General features: G+C 34.2%; 2 protein-coding genes across 6 annotated transcripts; one reads left to right on the top strand and one right to left on the bottom strand.

The window, feature by feature from the left end:
- The first annotated feature begins 1,306 nt into the window (after window positions 1–1,306).
- On the top strand, window positions 1,307–5,559 carry LOC132613837 (uncharacterized). Of its 3 annotated transcripts, none has more exons than XM_060328123.1 (5): window positions 1,307–1,567; window positions 1,684–1,851; window positions 4,101–4,295; window positions 4,682–4,769; window positions 5,198–5,559. In XM_060328123.1, exons 1-4 carry the CDS (start codon window positions 1,556–1,558, stop codon window positions 4,748–4,750), a joined length of 444 nt encoding a protein of 147 aa, XP_060184106.1. In that variant the 5' UTR covers window positions 1,307–1,555; the 3' UTR covers window positions 4,751–4,769; window positions 5,198–5,559. The 3 variants fall into 3 exon arrangements, with proteins under 3 accessions (XP_060184106.1, XP_060184104.1, XP_060184105.1); XM_060328121.1 differs by having other exon boundaries at window positions 1,322–1,567; window positions 1,657–1,851; XM_060328122.1 differs by lacking the exon at window positions 4,682–4,769 and having other exon boundaries at window positions 1,333–1,567; window positions 1,657–1,851.
- Window positions 5,560–5,631: 72 nt separating this feature from the next.
- LOC132613836 (U-box domain-containing protein 9-like) lies at window positions 5,632–9,303 on the bottom strand. Of its 3 annotated transcripts, XM_060328119.1 has the most exons (3): window positions 8,848–9,303; window positions 6,098–7,219; window positions 5,632–5,825 (listed from the first exon to the last, which is right to left on the bottom strand). In XM_060328119.1, exons 1-2 carry the CDS (start codon window positions 9,076–9,078, stop codon window positions 6,137–6,139), a joined length of 1,314 nt encoding a protein of 437 aa, XP_060184102.1. In that variant the 5' UTR covers window positions 9,079–9,303; the 3' UTR covers window positions 5,632–5,825; window positions 6,098–6,136. The 3 variants fall into 3 exon arrangements, with proteins under 3 accessions (XP_060184102.1, XP_060184101.1, XP_060184103.1); XM_060328118.1 differs by lacking the exon at window positions 5,632–5,825 and having other exon boundaries at window positions 5,891–7,219; window positions 8,848–9,301; XM_060328120.1 differs by lacking the exons at window positions 5,632–5,825; window positions 8,848–9,303 and adding an exon at window positions 8,629–8,811 and having other exon boundaries at window positions 5,891–7,219.
- Between the last annotated feature and the right edge of the window lie 7,888 nt (window positions 9,304–17,191).

A 17,191-nucleotide genomic window follows, 5' to 3' on the forward strand; every position in this document is an offset into this window, starting at 1 on the left:
TCAAGGATACGTAGACGTTCGGATCGTCATTTTAGGGGTTGAAAAAGTGCCCGAAGTAGGTTTTGTTTGAAAAAACTTAGTGTTTTTTCCATACTTTGACCAATGATTAGTCGTGTGTCAAGACTCCGAAACGTCAATATTTTATATAAAACCTGATATTTTTTTCTGTATACAATAATGTAGGCCCAATACATCAAGGATACGTAGACGTTCGGATCATCATTTTAGGGGCTGAAAAGGTGCCTGAAGTAAGTTTTGTTTGAAAAAACTTAGTGTTTTTTTCCATACTTTGACCAACGATTAGTCGTGTGTCAAGACTCCGAAACGTCATACTTTGACCAACGATTACTGCATTATAGATTTTGTTTTTAGTACTGTTTCTATAATGCAGTATTTTACTACGTTATAGATTTTTTTTTTTTGTACTGTTTCTATAATGCAGTATTTTACTGCGTTATAGAAAAAAAAAATTGCTTCTATAACGCAGTAAAATACTTCGCTAAAGCAGTTAACGGCTCCGTCTCCGTGAACTGCTTTAGCGCAGTAAATTACTGCGCTAAAGGTAGTTTTGTAACTTTTTTTTTGTTGGGGTATTTTGGTTCAAAGTGATTTTTTGGGGGCATTTTGATTCCGGACTCTATTAATAGATAGTGTCATCCCCGTTTGCACGTATCACAATTCGTCCTAAATTATTTCTTGATTAGACCAACCATTACCAGAGTTCAATTATTCATATGAGTAAATTTAATGGATTCAGCCACACCTTGACGCACAAACGACAATCCGTTCGATGCCTACAACTTGCAAATCATGATTTCCATCATAGTGAGAAAGAAGCATAAGAAACTGATTTGACCAAAGCCTCCTTCACGCACGAATTTAGTGCGTGAAAGGCCCTAAGTGCATTTTTGCAGTTTGGTCCTTTCACGCACGAAATTCGTGCGTGAAACCTATTAATATTTTTTTTTTGTACTAGTTTGATTCAATTTTTTTTTTTTTGTGCTACAAAAATTGCTGATTCATACAATGTCAAATTTTGTTGACCAAAAAGAACATTTTTGACAAATTATTAGTTACAGTCCATGAGTTCAGATTCTAGTAATCGTGAATAATTAAACCGCCTAACATTTATTAATGATAAAAGTGCCCGTAAAAATTGATGTTCACTAATTTCGTAGTGAAAACGATAGGTACAATTCATGTCATAGTTTAGTATTTTTCATCAAGTCCTATTTTAATTAATACTATATTTAAAGTGCAACGTTTGGTGGAGGGTGTTTCCATTAAAGGTGGAAAACTTTGCTTGACCTTTAAAATTGTAGATTATGCTACTACCAAACTTATTTGAAACCTATATAGATAGATATATAGCTCCCTATATATGCCATGCCCCACTCACCCAACCAACAAAGTAAACTCCATCTCTTTGAGTACTTGTAGCTGACAAGAGTGGAAGAATAGAATTAGGAAAAAGAAATTTCCTGAAATATTTCACACCCATCCATTTCCTTTGTCCATTTTCCCCATCTTTCATTAGCTGGTCCAAATTAAACTCATGATGGAAATGGTAAGTTCCTCTTAATTCTCTATATGGTGCAAGTAATTAATTTCTTGAAAGCATTTTGTTTACAATATGATACATCATACATATTGTAGGAGTTTAAAAGAAGTACTGGAGTGCAGATTCCAGTATTTGGAGAATGGGACAAGGCAAATGAGCTGCCAATCACCCAGTATTTTGAGTCTGCCAGACAAGCCGGATTGGTTCGCCATTCAGTTGAAGATGATCTTTATGTTGTTCATTACCAGAAACCTCACTTCTATGCCATCCCTAATCCTCCTCACACAAAGGTCTGTCTTCTTCTTGGTTTCCCCCCCCCCCCCCCCCCCCCCCCCTTTTAACTGTAGTATATTGGGGATTTTCTCTTCTTTATCTTCTTACCAGGGGCGGACCTATGCCGAATGTAATAGTGCTCCAGCACCCGTTAAACTCGACGTAGTCTAGATATAGTTATATAAAAAATATATGAAAATTGGGTAGAAAAATTTGAAAAAGCACCCTAGAAATAAAAAACACAGCTGGGTGCTTTGCTTTCCAGGTGGAACTTTAAAGATTTGGGTGACCAGGGAACTTGGGTTTGAATCTCTGCTCAGGATTTTATTTTATTAAATTTAATGAGGTACCCACGACTCTTAAATCCTAGATCCGCCACTGCTTCTTACCTACACACCTCATGATTCTACCGGTATTTTCATCAAGGGAATCAAAACGTAAAAGAAGTACCAATATTTAAAAACATGAATTAGTGGCGAATAAATTTCATAGCTAATTTTAATTTTTTTTAATAGTATAAACACGTGAAGAAACTACAGGTATTCACACATAACCTATAAATATAGGAAAAATCATTTTACCTATCTACAAAGTGTAGTTTTCAGCATAAGGCATCAATTTAAACCAGAGTGGCTCCGCCACTGCCCCACAACTTGATAACTTAGATTCCTTTTAGTGCGTATTTATATTTACACTTACTAAATTAAATAAATGAGTGACCTAATGTAATCCTTATGGTAGTTAGGTTTTGGAAACTAAACCTTCATCGTTTTTATACTTATTAGTTGTGTTAAATTAAAGCGTTTTTGAGTATTATCAATGAAATTAGAATTTAAACATCAAATAAGAAAAATACTTCCTTTCTGTCCATATTATTTATCTTTAGGGTTTCTATATACTGTTACTATACACATTAAATAACCATGACCATAAGAATATTTGCCTATATTTACCATTTATCAGAAATGTTTAACTTCATTAATGCATCATTTAATTTATCAGAGCAGTAAGGATATATTACGAAAAATGTAATAAGTAATTTCTTATTCTTTTAAATGTCAAATACAGCAAATATAATGTAATTTGTTAAAGTGACCAATATTTGGGCCCCAACAAAGTATGAAATTGTATACCTGTCAACCTAATAATTAAGTAACCCTGGTGATATAGAGTACAATTATTATGGCAATAAGAAAATGGCGTTCTTTGAATATAGATTTTGAATCTAAGAACTCGTTTCCCTAAAAGAGTCATTGGAAGTAGCAAAGTTTCCAACAAACTCAACCCAATTTCAACATTGGACTTGGAAGTCAAGAAATGATGCTTGACTTTTTAGAGCATTATTTGCCTCGAACTAAGTATAAAATATGTTTAAAGACATATATCGTCAACTATTCATACATGTACAGCGTGTTCAGTAACTGTCTCCTCGGCCGTCCATCATGTGATACGATATGCTATAATAAATGTTACTTCCTCTTCATTTATGCCAAGGTGTTTGATTAAACACGAGATTTAAGATAAAAAGAAAGATATGTGATCTGAAATAAAAAAAATTATGTGGTATAGAAAAATATCATATACTTGCACTGTTACTTTTATGATTTAGGACTAAAATATCATTTTTTTCATATATTAAGGATTATTTCGATTACTTGGTATATACAAAGCACTAAAAAGATCACTTTTTCTATAAATTAAGGACTTTCGGTTACGTGATATATATGAAGGATTAAAATGATCACTTTTTCTATACATTAAGGGCTATTTCAGTATATATGAAGGACTAAAATAGTCCAACCCCCATACATTAAGGACCATTTATCATTTTGTTAAATTACATCTCAATGTAGTTGAGACATATATATGAATTTTGTTCATGTCGCCATATTTAAGCTCGTATCAAAATTTAAATTCTTTAGCACTAAAATTTCACATTTGCTAGTGGTGTACGAGTTTTCATCAGAAAATTCTTAGTGAATATTATGATCTATTTTTTTTTTCCGCTAAGAGATTACAAATCTTTGAGATAACATTGCTGCAGAACGAACACTAAACTAACAAGATACAAAAAAGAAAGTCCAGAAACCACAAGTGAATACCTTTGAATTTTCTTTTTATCATTATAATAACATATTTGATCCTCGTTTATCATAATCATTTCGAAAAGAAATTGGAGGTAGAAAGTAGCAATATTTATGAAACAGAACAACAGTAGAAATAGCAATATTGCCAATTAATGTGGGGAAAAATATTTGTAATGCAGACAAAGGGAGATATTAATAAGAAGAAGAGGTGTCCAGAGCAGAAATGGACAGGTAAAGTAGAGAAAGCAAGGAATGAAAGTGGGCCTCAAAGGCAGTACACAACAATGAAGTCGGCCCAACGGCCCACAAATGCTAAACCTGTGGATGAAGATCTTTACAAAATTCCTCCTCATCTCCTTCCTGGCTATAAGAAAGTTAGTCCTTCTCTCCATCCTTTTTCTTTTCTTGAAAACGAATTTACGGTTCGCAATACGAATTTTTACACTATATATCCGCTTACCCATATAACAGCCAGCAAATATATATGTTTTCTTTTAATTATTATTTACAAAAAATATACATATTTTAATGTATATTTTTTCTACATTGGCCAGTGGCTGCAACTATTTTTGGCCGACCGGTTAAATATGTAAATATCCCTAATTAATAAATGCTTAATCTGTGGTTCTGCTCAACACTTTTATCACTTTGCATGATTAATTAATATGTGTTACACTTGAATTTGTGTGGGTAAGTTTTTTTTTTTTTTTTATCCTTGATTTTTTTCTTATTTTGAGCTTGTCATTATAATTTCTTTCAGCACAAAGTTTACAAAGATTTGATAGCGGGATCAGACATGGATAATCATGTTTTTGGAAATGCTAGTTAAAGATCTAGAACCAATAAAAGTAAAGTCAACTGACCCCTCAATTTTGATTTATTATATTAATACTTTTCTTCAATTATTTGATTGTTAAGAATACCGACAATATCTGTCAAATCACCAATCTGCACTATCATGGACATATTAGTAACACACATTAAAATCCGCCAAAAAAAAAAAAAAGCGTTGCGCACTTTGAATCATCTTGGAATTTACCTCTAAAATGCAAGGTGGCATCTCTACGACTGACTTAACTCCGTTAGTCCAATATAATTATAAAACTCGAGTTTTTTTTTATTCTCCGTTTGTATACATTGAAAACGTTGAAACAAAGCAGTATGAAAATTGAGAAAGTGAGTTCACCTTTACATTCAATGACATTGTTTACATTAGACCAATTGATAAAACAGCATTTTCCTAACCATTTTTCATTCCTTATTGATTTGGATACAGAAGAGAATGTTTGGATTCTTCTCAAGATGCCTTGCTCCACCTTGCAAGGCATAGCTACAATTGGCCAAGGCTATGGAGATTTTGATAAAAACAGCAACAACATAACAACTTCAATCTTAGGCGCAGAGATTGAGAAAATGGCTATAATAGAGTTTGTCTTATTCGTATTAAGAGCTAATCTAGGAGGAATGTTTCTATGTTGTGCACCAGTCTTTGTATTTCATGCTCTTTTTTACTTTTTAGTTTTTTTCAGTGTAAGCTTTGACTCCAAATATGCAGCAAAGCATAGAGCTAATGAAATCTTTATTAGCAATAGGTATATGAATGATTTCTACATCAAATGATATTACTGCTTGTTTTAAGTCCCTGAAAAATGAAACTATACTAATTCCACTCACGTTCTTTGTAATGGCTTAATGTTTGATGGAACTCAAAACTCTAAAGTCTAAACTTTATATCAAGGGAACATTTCTTTACATAACCGAAAAATGGATATTTTTGCTCCAAATCTGGAAAAAGGAATTGCTATTTGCTCATCCCTTCATCAGCAAGGAAGATAATTCGAATGGATTTCAAGATGCCCCTCATTTGCCACAATCCAAACATCCACTTAAGAACACTAAACCATCTGAAAATATTTTGTATATGTTAACCTTTACACGCCACATGCACTGGAGATGGCAAAACTAATACTAAAGCAAGACAGTAACAATTTGAAAGTTATGCCATAAGCAGGATATATCTGTCTTTAAAGGTGATCAACTACTAACAATGCTACATAATGCTGAGAATTTCACAGTACTGTACAAGCCTCAAAATGGACAATTAAAAGAATTTATATCTCCCTACAAGGACAGAGACTTGGTTGTATGAGGTCTAATGAGAAGCAAGAGGACTTACATGGGGTGATTAGGAATGTACATACACAAACATTCAGCCTCAAGCAGTGTGCACAAGAGAAAGATATCTGTCTAGCCGCTCAATAATGCCGTTTGCCTTCCTCTTGGCTCTAGAGGTCCCGCTTTGGGCAAGATTAGCTATGGTCCCATTGGTACTCTCATCTATCCATATCTCTTTCAACTTTGTTCGGTCGTTATAGCACATTGTGTAAAGAATGGCGATGCAGTTCTCCTTGTTGCGATCACTTGTGTCCTCCTTAATAATACTAAGGAGACAAAAGACTGCACCCAGTTCTCCCATCTCCTCAATAGCCTTGTGATGAGTGGACAGCAGGGCAAGAATAGCTAATAATTCATCAATGAGTATCCGATCTTCGATCTTCTTCATAATCACCTTTATTGTTCCTTCAGAAACAGCTTTACCCTTATTTTCATGGACAATGCTGAGATTAAAAATTGCTGAAGCAGCATCTTTCATGGCCAACGGTTGTCCATCATCCAGGAGTTCGACTAAAGGCTTGAAAGCACCTGCCTTCCCAATAATATCCTTGTTTGAATCAAGTGCTGATAATGTGAAAAGAGTAGCAGCAGAATTGCGTCTTGTTTCAAGCGTTCCGAACTTCAACGACTCAATAAGTAAAGGAATGACAATAGGATTTTCTGCCACTAGCTTTTTATTGCTGTCATGTATTGAGATGTTCAGAACTGTAGTGATCAAATCTTCTTGTAAATCAGGATGACTATTCACGTTTCCAGACAAGAGAGGACTTAGCAATTTGTTAACAGCATCACTGCACTCCCCGAATACAGCCCGTAAAGATGGCATCTGTTTAGTCAGCACCCGAACTTCTTTTGCAGCCTTTTTCTGCTCCGGGACATTACTGGAGGACAATGTCTCAAGCAGTGAATTTAAACGATCTCGGTCTGCATTTGTGACTATATCCTGGTCCTCATCATGGGAAGGGCCGGGCAGCTCAATTTTGTGCTTCAGGCACCACTGTGAAATCATTTTTCTCACTAGATGATTCGGGGTGAGAGCTGAATGGGAGAGAACCTGCTTTGTTTCGGGGCAGGTACGATTGCCATCTTTCAGCCACTTTTGAATGAATGGTCTGTCATATGTCTGCAAACAACCATAACATCCAAAAATTTTAATGAAAACAACCATCTAGTGATATCCAAGTTAATCTAAGTATGTAGCGCAATCACGAAGATGAAAAAAGCATAGCAGTTTCCAAATAGAATAGTTGAAAGAGAGAATTCATCAGGAAGGAGGCACAGCAGAAATTGAGGATGTGTTTGGTATGAAGGAAAACATTTTCCATCAATGACAGTCCAAGCTCATCATATACTCCCGAGTCCCGACCCACTCAACGCCCCCACCCACGAACCCCCACTTCCCACCACCATATTGTTTTGCTAGACTACACATAGATATTCTTGGGATAATATTTTTTCGCTTACTTGCCAAACACTAGAAATAATAAGTAAGAAACCACCTGTTTTCCAGGCAAACATTTTCCTTCATACCAAACACACCCTGAGAAGAAGGCAATTCAGAATCAAGGAAGTCTGTGTTTCCTTGACGCTGGAAATGCAAAATCTTAGCTAATTTAACTTATAGTACTGAATAACATACAGTAGTACTGTCTGAAGCCTCCTCTCCAGCAATCAAGTTGTTTCTCAAATAAATTTCACCACGTATAATTATGTGAAAACCAAATATAACACAAGTAAATCTAGCCGGAGAATAATTTCAGGAAGAGGTAGCTTTGTGATCCTGCACTCTTGAAAACGGCAAAACTGCAACTGCTAGAAAAGTTGTACAGATATTTGTTTTCTCTAAATATTCTTAAACAACACTATGATAGCAATTTTAACTAAACCTTCAGACCAAACCCCTCTACCCTCGGCGTTCCCTCTCATTCCTAATTAAGAAAAAGTACTAACAGGTAGCCTTTATCTTATAGTTTACTTTTTTGTTTTTCCTGACGGCTAGAGGAACGCCATGCTACTGGCAGCAGGTGTAGCACTTCTTTTGGCTTAAACTACAATGTTGTTGAACAATTTTATAATTCCGAATCCACCTCTCGTGATATTCGTGACAAACACTCACCACCACAGAACAATACAACCTTTCAATCAAGAGGTACAACAATCTGGAAATTGCACATTGTGCTTCAAATATGCGGCATTTTTTTTTTGGGTCATTTTTTCATATATCACTGCCACCTAGTTTTCACTCTTTTGTAGATAACAAGAAATGTCAGGGTGAACGTAAGGAAAGTTTTCTACATAGCCCTGGCAGGATGAGAATTTAGCAGTAAAATTTAATTCTTATCTACCCTAAAAAAATTAAAAAAAAAACTCCCAACATTCAGATTTTTCACAGCCACAACTATAAATGAAAATATATATATACACAATAAATGTACACATGTGAGATATGTGTCAATCACATACTCCTATAAACCCAAACTTGAATGAATAAGAATAATTTCAAGAACCACAAAGCAGAGGTGAATAGCTAACCAAAGCAATAAAATTACACTTTTGAGCACTATGTATCCAAGCACAGAAAAAAATACCCAAAAGAACAGAGCAAACAAAAAAAATCTGAAAATGAAAATAAAGTATAATTTATACTTTTAAACAGTGTATAATAGATAAAGAGATTAATTAAAGAAATCAATTCAAGGGGCAAAAATATAAAATAATAATAAAAAAAAAGAAGAAAGTGATTGACCAAACCTGACCAGACGCCAAAACAACAGGGTCTTTGATTAACTGTTTGGAAAGTGGGCAAACAAATTCATGTGGTGGTGTAATTGGTAAACTCAAAGATTTCAATTTCAAGTCTTTTAAAGCACACAAACACTGCATGGCTTGATCAGTAGCTTCTAATGAATCATCATCGTCTTCTTCAATTACACAATTCACCGCTCTCTGTAACTCTCTTTTCAGTTCACTGATTTTCGCCATTCTTGATGATAGAGTAAGTAATAATAATATGGATTTTAGTAGAAAGGAAATGTAATTAAAGAACTGGTGGTTGCATAATTTCTTGCTTTCGGTTCCGTCTTTCTTGCCCACATTTTTATTTTTTTCCTCTCTTCTTTCCTTCTTAAACCACCTTTTTTTCCCCCTTCAAATTTTCCCTTTTTCTCAGTAGAATTTAAAAGAAAAATGAATTAACTGTATTTTTATAAAACAAAACTTACCATCACTTTTTTCAGAAAGTACAATAATGTGGAATGAACTTATACCTAATAATACTCTCAATTTACGTAACATCTTTTGAATTTCAAAAATTAAACGATTTTTTTTTTTACCAATCTCCAAACGTCACATAAATATTTTTAAATCATCAATATGTTGACTTCTATTATTTTTTACATAGTAGGATGTTATTCCGTCTTATCGGTATCACGTTTTTTCCACGTTAAGACCTTTTACATAGTTGAAAAGGTTTGAATTCTGTAATATTATAATTAAAAGTGTGATAAAGCACTCTTCTTATAATACTTGAAAGAGTTATGGCAAAATTCACTAAATTGCTCAAAGATTGAATTTTAATGTGATGTTACCTTTTAATAACTATTTTAATATTTTTTTCTGATTTTACTATTATAATGTATAATTTAAATAGTATTATGTGAAATGCGATTAATAGAATATTAGTTTGTCACAATAGTGGCTTGGATATAATTTTGTTTTCTTATTTAAGAGTATACTAATATAGTAATTGGATTACAAGTTGGACAAGTAACCTTAGGCTGGTAAGAATGTGTCAATCCTATTAATTAGATTTAACCGTCTCTTGACTAGTTTGGTCAATGGTTATCCATTATATTTGAAACCAAAATAGGTATAATTGGCATTTCAGTTGTACTTCACGTTTTATTTTTTTGACCGTGGTTACTAATAAGTGGTACTTAGTATTGGAATATTTTTGGAAAAAACCAAATATTTAAATTACGTTACCGAGGACAATGTTCTGAATCTTTTTCGAATAGTTCTAGCAAGAAATTGAACAAACAGATGAAATAAGATCCCATGACTCCATCGTATCTTATATTGCATAATTAGAAATGACTTTTATGTGTTTAACAAAGTTCTAGAGTCACGAAAAAGTTTGGACTAAAGAATCGTCCATCTTAGGAAAACCAAACGGGGATATTTAATGTAACAAGTTGCTTTTATTTTGTTTTCACAATATGAAAAAGTTTTGAAAAGGTTGAAAGTCAATGATGAATTCTGAAGGAAAAATTTACATTAGCTCTCATAAGGATAAATGTGTTCTCTTTAATTAGTTTGGGTTATTGTCCCTTAATTTTCCTCCCTACATTCGCTGCATGTAGTATGTGGAGAGGTGGTTTTACATAATCCACTCTCAACTAACTACTTTTTTATGATTCACGCTTCTCATCATGCCATTTTAAGTGTCAATCTGTACTTTAGTTATAACTATCAACAAACAAATTGCCATGAGTTCTCAAATTCAAGAGAATCTAATACTTCGGGTTCAACCTATTCATATACATGCCAAATATATTCCATCCGTTTACTTGTCCATTAGACTAAAAATAAATTTCACTGAAGGAGCCGTTTAGACATGATTTAAAATCATGATTTGAAGCCATGAGATGAAGCAATGAGATGAAATCATGTTTGGACATGCAGTTGGATTTCTTAAGTTGTATTTTTTCTTATAGACATAAAAACACCACAAGTTGTGAAAACTATCAGAACTTTCTCAATTCTTACACAATCTTACCAAATCAGCAAGTCATATTTCATAACAAAATTAATACGCTACTAATAGCCTTTCTAAAAAATACATATCAATTGATCAAACTTTAGTTCAATAAAAAAAGAAATTTAACATGAATAGTAATATAATTACTCTTTAATATAATCTTCCCATATGGTACGAACATAAATAATGGTTGGTAGAAGTTAATGAGGTTGGTGGGAGTAATTGTTAAAAATATCTACCAACTTATGGATCTTTTTTACAAAATATAAACTTATGGGTCAAGTTTTACATTTAAAAAATTTTGAAATCATGATTTAAAATTCCAAATCATGTTTTTTTAGATGATTTGGATTTCATGTCCTGAGATGAAATCGCATGTCCAAACGCCTACTTATTCACTTTAGCATATCAAGAGAAAAATAACTTTTTCTTTTCTATTTTGTCCTCAATATTAACTACTCATTCATCAAATTATATCCAAAGGTATTAATTAATATAAGTATTATTATGAGAACCGTGATAAAATATGTATTTTATTTATTAATTTTTAAGGAGACTGCAGTATTCCTTATGCACAACAGGACAAGTGAACTGAGGAGAGGGAGTAAGAAATACTATAAAACCCACAATACTGTCTAAATTGAACAGCAACTTTCTGTATCTATAATATGTTTACCTTTGGGTTTTCATTAGATAAAAATCGTTTTTGTTTATCTTTTTTATATAATATAATAACGTTCATGATAGTGAAACGGTAACCACTAGCCACCTCTAAGTCGCCGACAGTAAGAAGGTCCCCCATGATTAGATGACAAAAATTGATTTCATCACTTTGTCACCCCCTCTCCCTCGCCCCTCCCCGGCCAAACCCCCAACCCCCTTGAAAATGAAGGCTTATTTATTCGACTCCTTTCTCCGTATGCTTCTACGTTACTTTCCGTCCCATATTATTTATCCACATTCTTCTTTATACGCTACTTAAGAAATTATAAATAAAAGTGTATTTTTACTCCCTACGTCCCATTTTATATCGTCTCCTATTTATCAAAACGAGTAGTAATCACTCCATGCAAATAAATTTTGAAGAGTCATTTGAAATAGTTCAATACTCCATGGGTATTTTCTGTTGTAGGCTTGTAGCCATATTTACTCAGCAATTAGTTTTAGTTTCACGTGAAGTAATTTAAACCACCTTTTATAGGATAATTTTGGTGGGAAATGTTAAAAAGTTGGCTCCAATTTTAAATTTTCATTCATAATTTAGATTTACAATTGAAATTTTTACATCTTGTGATTTTTGTAAAAACATTGCTAATTTTTTAGGAGTGGGCAATTTCTTAAGGTGTGTGCATGAGCTAAAAGAGTCACTTATTATGAAATGGAGGCAGTAGTAACTACTCCCTCCGTTCACTTTTACTTGTCCACTTTGGACTTTTCACGCTGTTTAAGAAATAATAAATGGAGTTCATAATTTGCCAATGCACCCATATTAATTGATGCATATTTTTATTGGATTTGAAAAATGATTTGAAGTGAGTAATTAATACTATGGGTAAAACAGAAAAAAATAAATTGTCTTATCTTGATATGCTAAAAGTGACAAGTAAAAATGAAAATCTATTTTTAAAATATTAGATAAGTAAAAGTGAACGGAGGGAGTAACTGAATACGAATTCCAAAGTCTGCAGCTTATCATATTTGAAAAGCAAATCGCAATGCCACTGAATAAAGGCAATGCAAAGAGTTCAGGAAACACACCCCCCCCCCCCCCCCCCCAAAAAAAAAGAGAGCTCTGTATAAACATAAATCTAAGGAAAGATCTCTTTGGTTTTTATCATCATATTATTGTCATTGTAATATTGATCTGAAAAAAATAATAAGTAAAAAGCTTTTTTTTTTTTTTTTGCTTTCTGTCAACATAAATGGAAACAAGAGAACCATAAATAAAAACAAGACCAACAACAACAATAACATACCCAGTGAAATCTCACAAGTACTATTACAATTACCAGTGTGAAAGGATAAGTAGGGCAACGCTCACCCATCTATTAACCTTCTACCCTAATCAGTGACCTCCATAACCTCCTATCTAAAGTCATGTCCTCAGTAAGCTGGACCTGCGCCCTGTCTAATCACCTTTTCCAATACTTCTTCTGTCTATCCCTGCCCCTCCTGAAACCTTCCAAAGCCAACCTCTCACACCTCTGTACGGGAGGATTGGGGCATCCGTGCATCTCCTTTGCACATGTCCTGTTGACACCCAATTTTGTCCCGTCTCTCTGCCAAAATACCTATTTTTAAGCTTCTAATATTTTGAAAAAAAATAAAAAAAATACATTCTGGTTACTATAATTATTAGCCTCTTATCAATACCGACATTTTATTATTCTATTATAATAATAATAATTATTATTATTATTATTATCATTATTATTATTATTATTATTATTATTATTATTATTTATTAATATTATTATAATTCACAATTCTTATCATTTCGGCATTTTACCAGCTTACGCATTTATCTTTGCATAAATAAATAATAGTATTTATTTAGTGCGGATTTTCAAAGAAAAGTAACATATATTATTACACGGCTATTATAACACCATATGATTTTATTACCCGAGTCTAGTAATCACATATTTTTTGGTATTAAGTAATATTTTGTCACCCTCGGTATATTCATTAATTAAATGGGTCTTTTTTAAAGCCAAACTATTTCTTGCCCTCGGTCCGCATTTTGACTTACCGGACTCCAAATTAAAGCCCGATTGACTCTTGGTAATTTTAGGACTAGTCCGTATCCCTTGTCTCAATTTTTTAGAATAATCCATGTTTAATTTACTAGTCCGTTCTTTTAATACCCAGTCTAAAATTTGACCCGGTCCACAAATGGACCGGGTCCAATTCATTTTTCAGCTGAATAAGGAAACCCTTTTAGGGTTTCCCCATCACTTTCCTCCATCCCCGCCGTCTCCATCTATCTCTCGTCTCCCTCCCCATTTTCATCGTCATCTCCATCATCGCACCTCCCTCATTTCCCATCCCCCGCCGTTTCTCCTCCATCTCTTTCCCTCTCCCTTTACCCCTAACCCTAGCGCCGCCCATCTCCCTCACCTGACGCTCCACCACCGTCCGACACCTCCACTCACCCGACACCTCTGACGCACACGCACCCCTCTGTCATCTCCACCGCACCTTTACCCCCACGCGTCTGACCTCACCACCTTCGTCTGTCGCCACCACCTGACACACCCATACCCTGACACACCCACTCCTCTGACACCCACGCTACCCTCACCATCACCCCAGCTCGTTTTGTCTCCCCCGCTCCTCTCTCCTTTTCTTCAACTCAAAAGAGCCAAAACCCTATAAATGGTCGGCGTTGAATCCAAAATTAGACAGGTTGGAAAAACCCCAAAAATTGCCTTGCAAAACCAGAGGTGAACCCGAAATCCCCTTTCAAAAAATGAGTTCTTGAATCCCCATAAATCCCCTACAAAAATAGGGATTTCGAATAATAAAAAAAAAAAAAAGCTCTGAAATTAAATTCTGAAACAAGCCTTTTTTTTTTTCGCTGTTCTTGAAATCCTGAAAATCTCTAAAATATGAGTCTTTTAATCACCTAAATTCCGAGTTCTATTAGCACTTTGATCTTGTTTATTTATCAAATCATAATACTACATCAATTCTATTCTATTTTCATTGGTTTTGGTATCATTGTGAACCCGAGCATCGCAAGCTCGGATTCGATAGTGTTCGAGTGGATATCGAGACCTTCGCCTCACTTCGCTGCATCCACAAAAGGTTAGCATGTTCCTTTCCTTTTCGAATCCGAAATTTCGAGTATGTTAGCATGTTTATTTCGTTTTGGTTGAATCTTAGTTTATAACTTGTAGTATCGAGCATGTTCAGGATTGGTTAGTTCGATTCTGGTCTTAATGATTCTCGTATGTTCGTGTCTAAATTTAGTTTGGGTTTTGCAAATCTGGAAGTTTGATAGAATATATTTGTTTATGTCTTAACTTTAGCTTAGCTCAATTTCGTTTTTTTTTTGTTGTTGGTCGTAGTTCGCAACTCTTATTCAGTTGTGTATGTGGCATGTTCTGTTAGAGAGGTAGGCATTCATCTAATAATAATCTTGTTAGCTTGATCATTTCAAATGGAAGGAGGAATTTGTTTGTTCATCATTCAGAATGTATGACTTTCCTAGTTTGGGTCCTGAAGCTAAAATGTGTCTAAAGTAAAGGGTTGTACATCTAGTTAACTAGCCTTCAACTAAGGAGTGCTAGAAGCAGCATAAAGGGTAAAAAATAAAAATAAAGAAGCTTGTCTATTTACTGTTCTAACCATTCATGGTAATATCTGAATTAAAGTGAATAGGAATGGTTCAGAGATGGTAAATCTTATAAGATGAGAATTGCTTAGTTGATTCATTCCCAACATTACTGCTTGACCAAACCTTGCACTGTTGAACACATAAGTTTGATTGAATGTTGTGCAACATCTGGATAATCATGTTTGCTTCAAGCCTGTGTCATTTAATTCATGTTGAATATGTGTTATGACCATACATGTATGCCATAGCATTGGCCTCAGGATTATGTGTTAATTAGTGTCTCGAGAAATATTTGACTGCCTAGGTTCTGCCTTTAAGGTTCATCCCTATTAGTTTTATTTTGCATAGTTAGTTTTGCCCCATGTGGAATTCTATGGTATGGTATTTTAGCCTAAACATACTCATCGATTGTGAGCATGCTTATTGATTGTGAGCTTAGACTTGCGCTCTTGTCTGAATCTGGTATACCTCTTCCTGCATGCTATGACCTGCTTGCTTTTCTCACTCTGACCATTGTTTGATTACGCCAACCTGTTTTGTTGATGTTCTTTTGACTCCTGCATGACAACCCCTCCTCTTTTGCATGTATTTTGGCTTATTTCTACTTCCCTGCTTGCTTCAGTCACATTTCCTACGCAAACATAAGCAGTCGATATATGTTTAGCCACTTAGTGTTTGTTTGGTGTTGCTGTTGGCAAGAAACTGCCTTCAGTTGTTTCAGTTTATTTGCTTACTATAGCAGCTGATAAGAAGCTGCATTTAATATTCAAATTTGTTTGCCAGCATACAGTCGGATATGAGGCCATGCCCAGTTATTGAGTTTGTCATGTGTGAGTGTTGCAGTTAGTATAAAAAATCAGATTCAAAAGAACACAGTTTGTTTATTCAGTGGAGATTGTAGTCATGGTTTAGAGAGTTACGGGCTGATATTTGATTGATCCTTTTATTAATAGTGTATGGTTAAAATATGATGTCCGTCTTGTCAAATAATAATGTCCAAGCCCGTCTATGTGCTATACACTATGTGACTTTGCGTAAGTCTCCAGCTAATTTCCAATAATGCATATGTGGGCGCCACTGCTGTTTGCCTATGAATTACGCATATGTATACTCGAAGTATAATATACATCACTTGTGTGCAATGCATAGTCTATATTTCAGTTGGTTTCGCTCAAATTTCGTGCGCTTGTTATAAGTATATTTCGATTAAAAAAAATCTGCATATAAATGCATATCGATATTGTGTTCGTGAAATGCAGTTGGATATACATAATATACATAATCAATGGAGTTGTTTTAAATTCATATGTTTGTATGCCTAATCTTATTGATCATATACTAATCTCCTTCTTATCTTTCTTTTATGCATGAACCTTGCGTACGAATCCGAGGACTCGTTTCCTCTTTCGCATTCGGTGTTGGGCTAAAAGCCCAACGTTATCTCCTCTCGGGTCAATCTGCGCCTACAGCAGATAAAATATTCTAGGCTAAGCCCAATAGCAATCCCAGGCCTGCAGCAGCACACAAAAGAAATTTGTTGGGCCGAAGCCCAGCGGTAAACAGTTTCCAGCAATGGCCCAAATAGGCCAGACCCATTTAATAGCAGCTTTTCTTAAAATATGGGTTGAACTCATTTTAATTATATTTTCTTTATCTATTTAATTTGTATACTAACCATTTGTTTGTTCTTATCTAGTTTACATAAACCTTAATGAATTAATAGATTAGTTTTAGTGACAGGTACTTAGTTTAAGGAAAACTAATCATCAACTCCATAAAATTTATTATCTTCGGTTATATCAAAACTATTTATAACGTCTAATACTTATATGTTATTCGAAATGATTGATTCGCAAAATGGCATGACTATATATTTTTTATCGTATCAAGACTTCATTAATATGCCATTACAAACTCAAGCATATTTTATACGAAACTCATTCAAGTTGAAACGTTCATGCATATTTGTAAGCCTAATTAAGACAATATATTTA

This window comes from Lycium barbarum, chromosome 10, assembly GCF_019175385.1.
Source record: "Lycium barbarum isolate Lr01 chromosome 10, ASM1917538v2, whole genome shotgun sequence".
NCBI lineage: Eukaryota > Viridiplantae > Streptophyta > Magnoliopsida > Solanales > Solanaceae > Lycium > Lycium barbarum.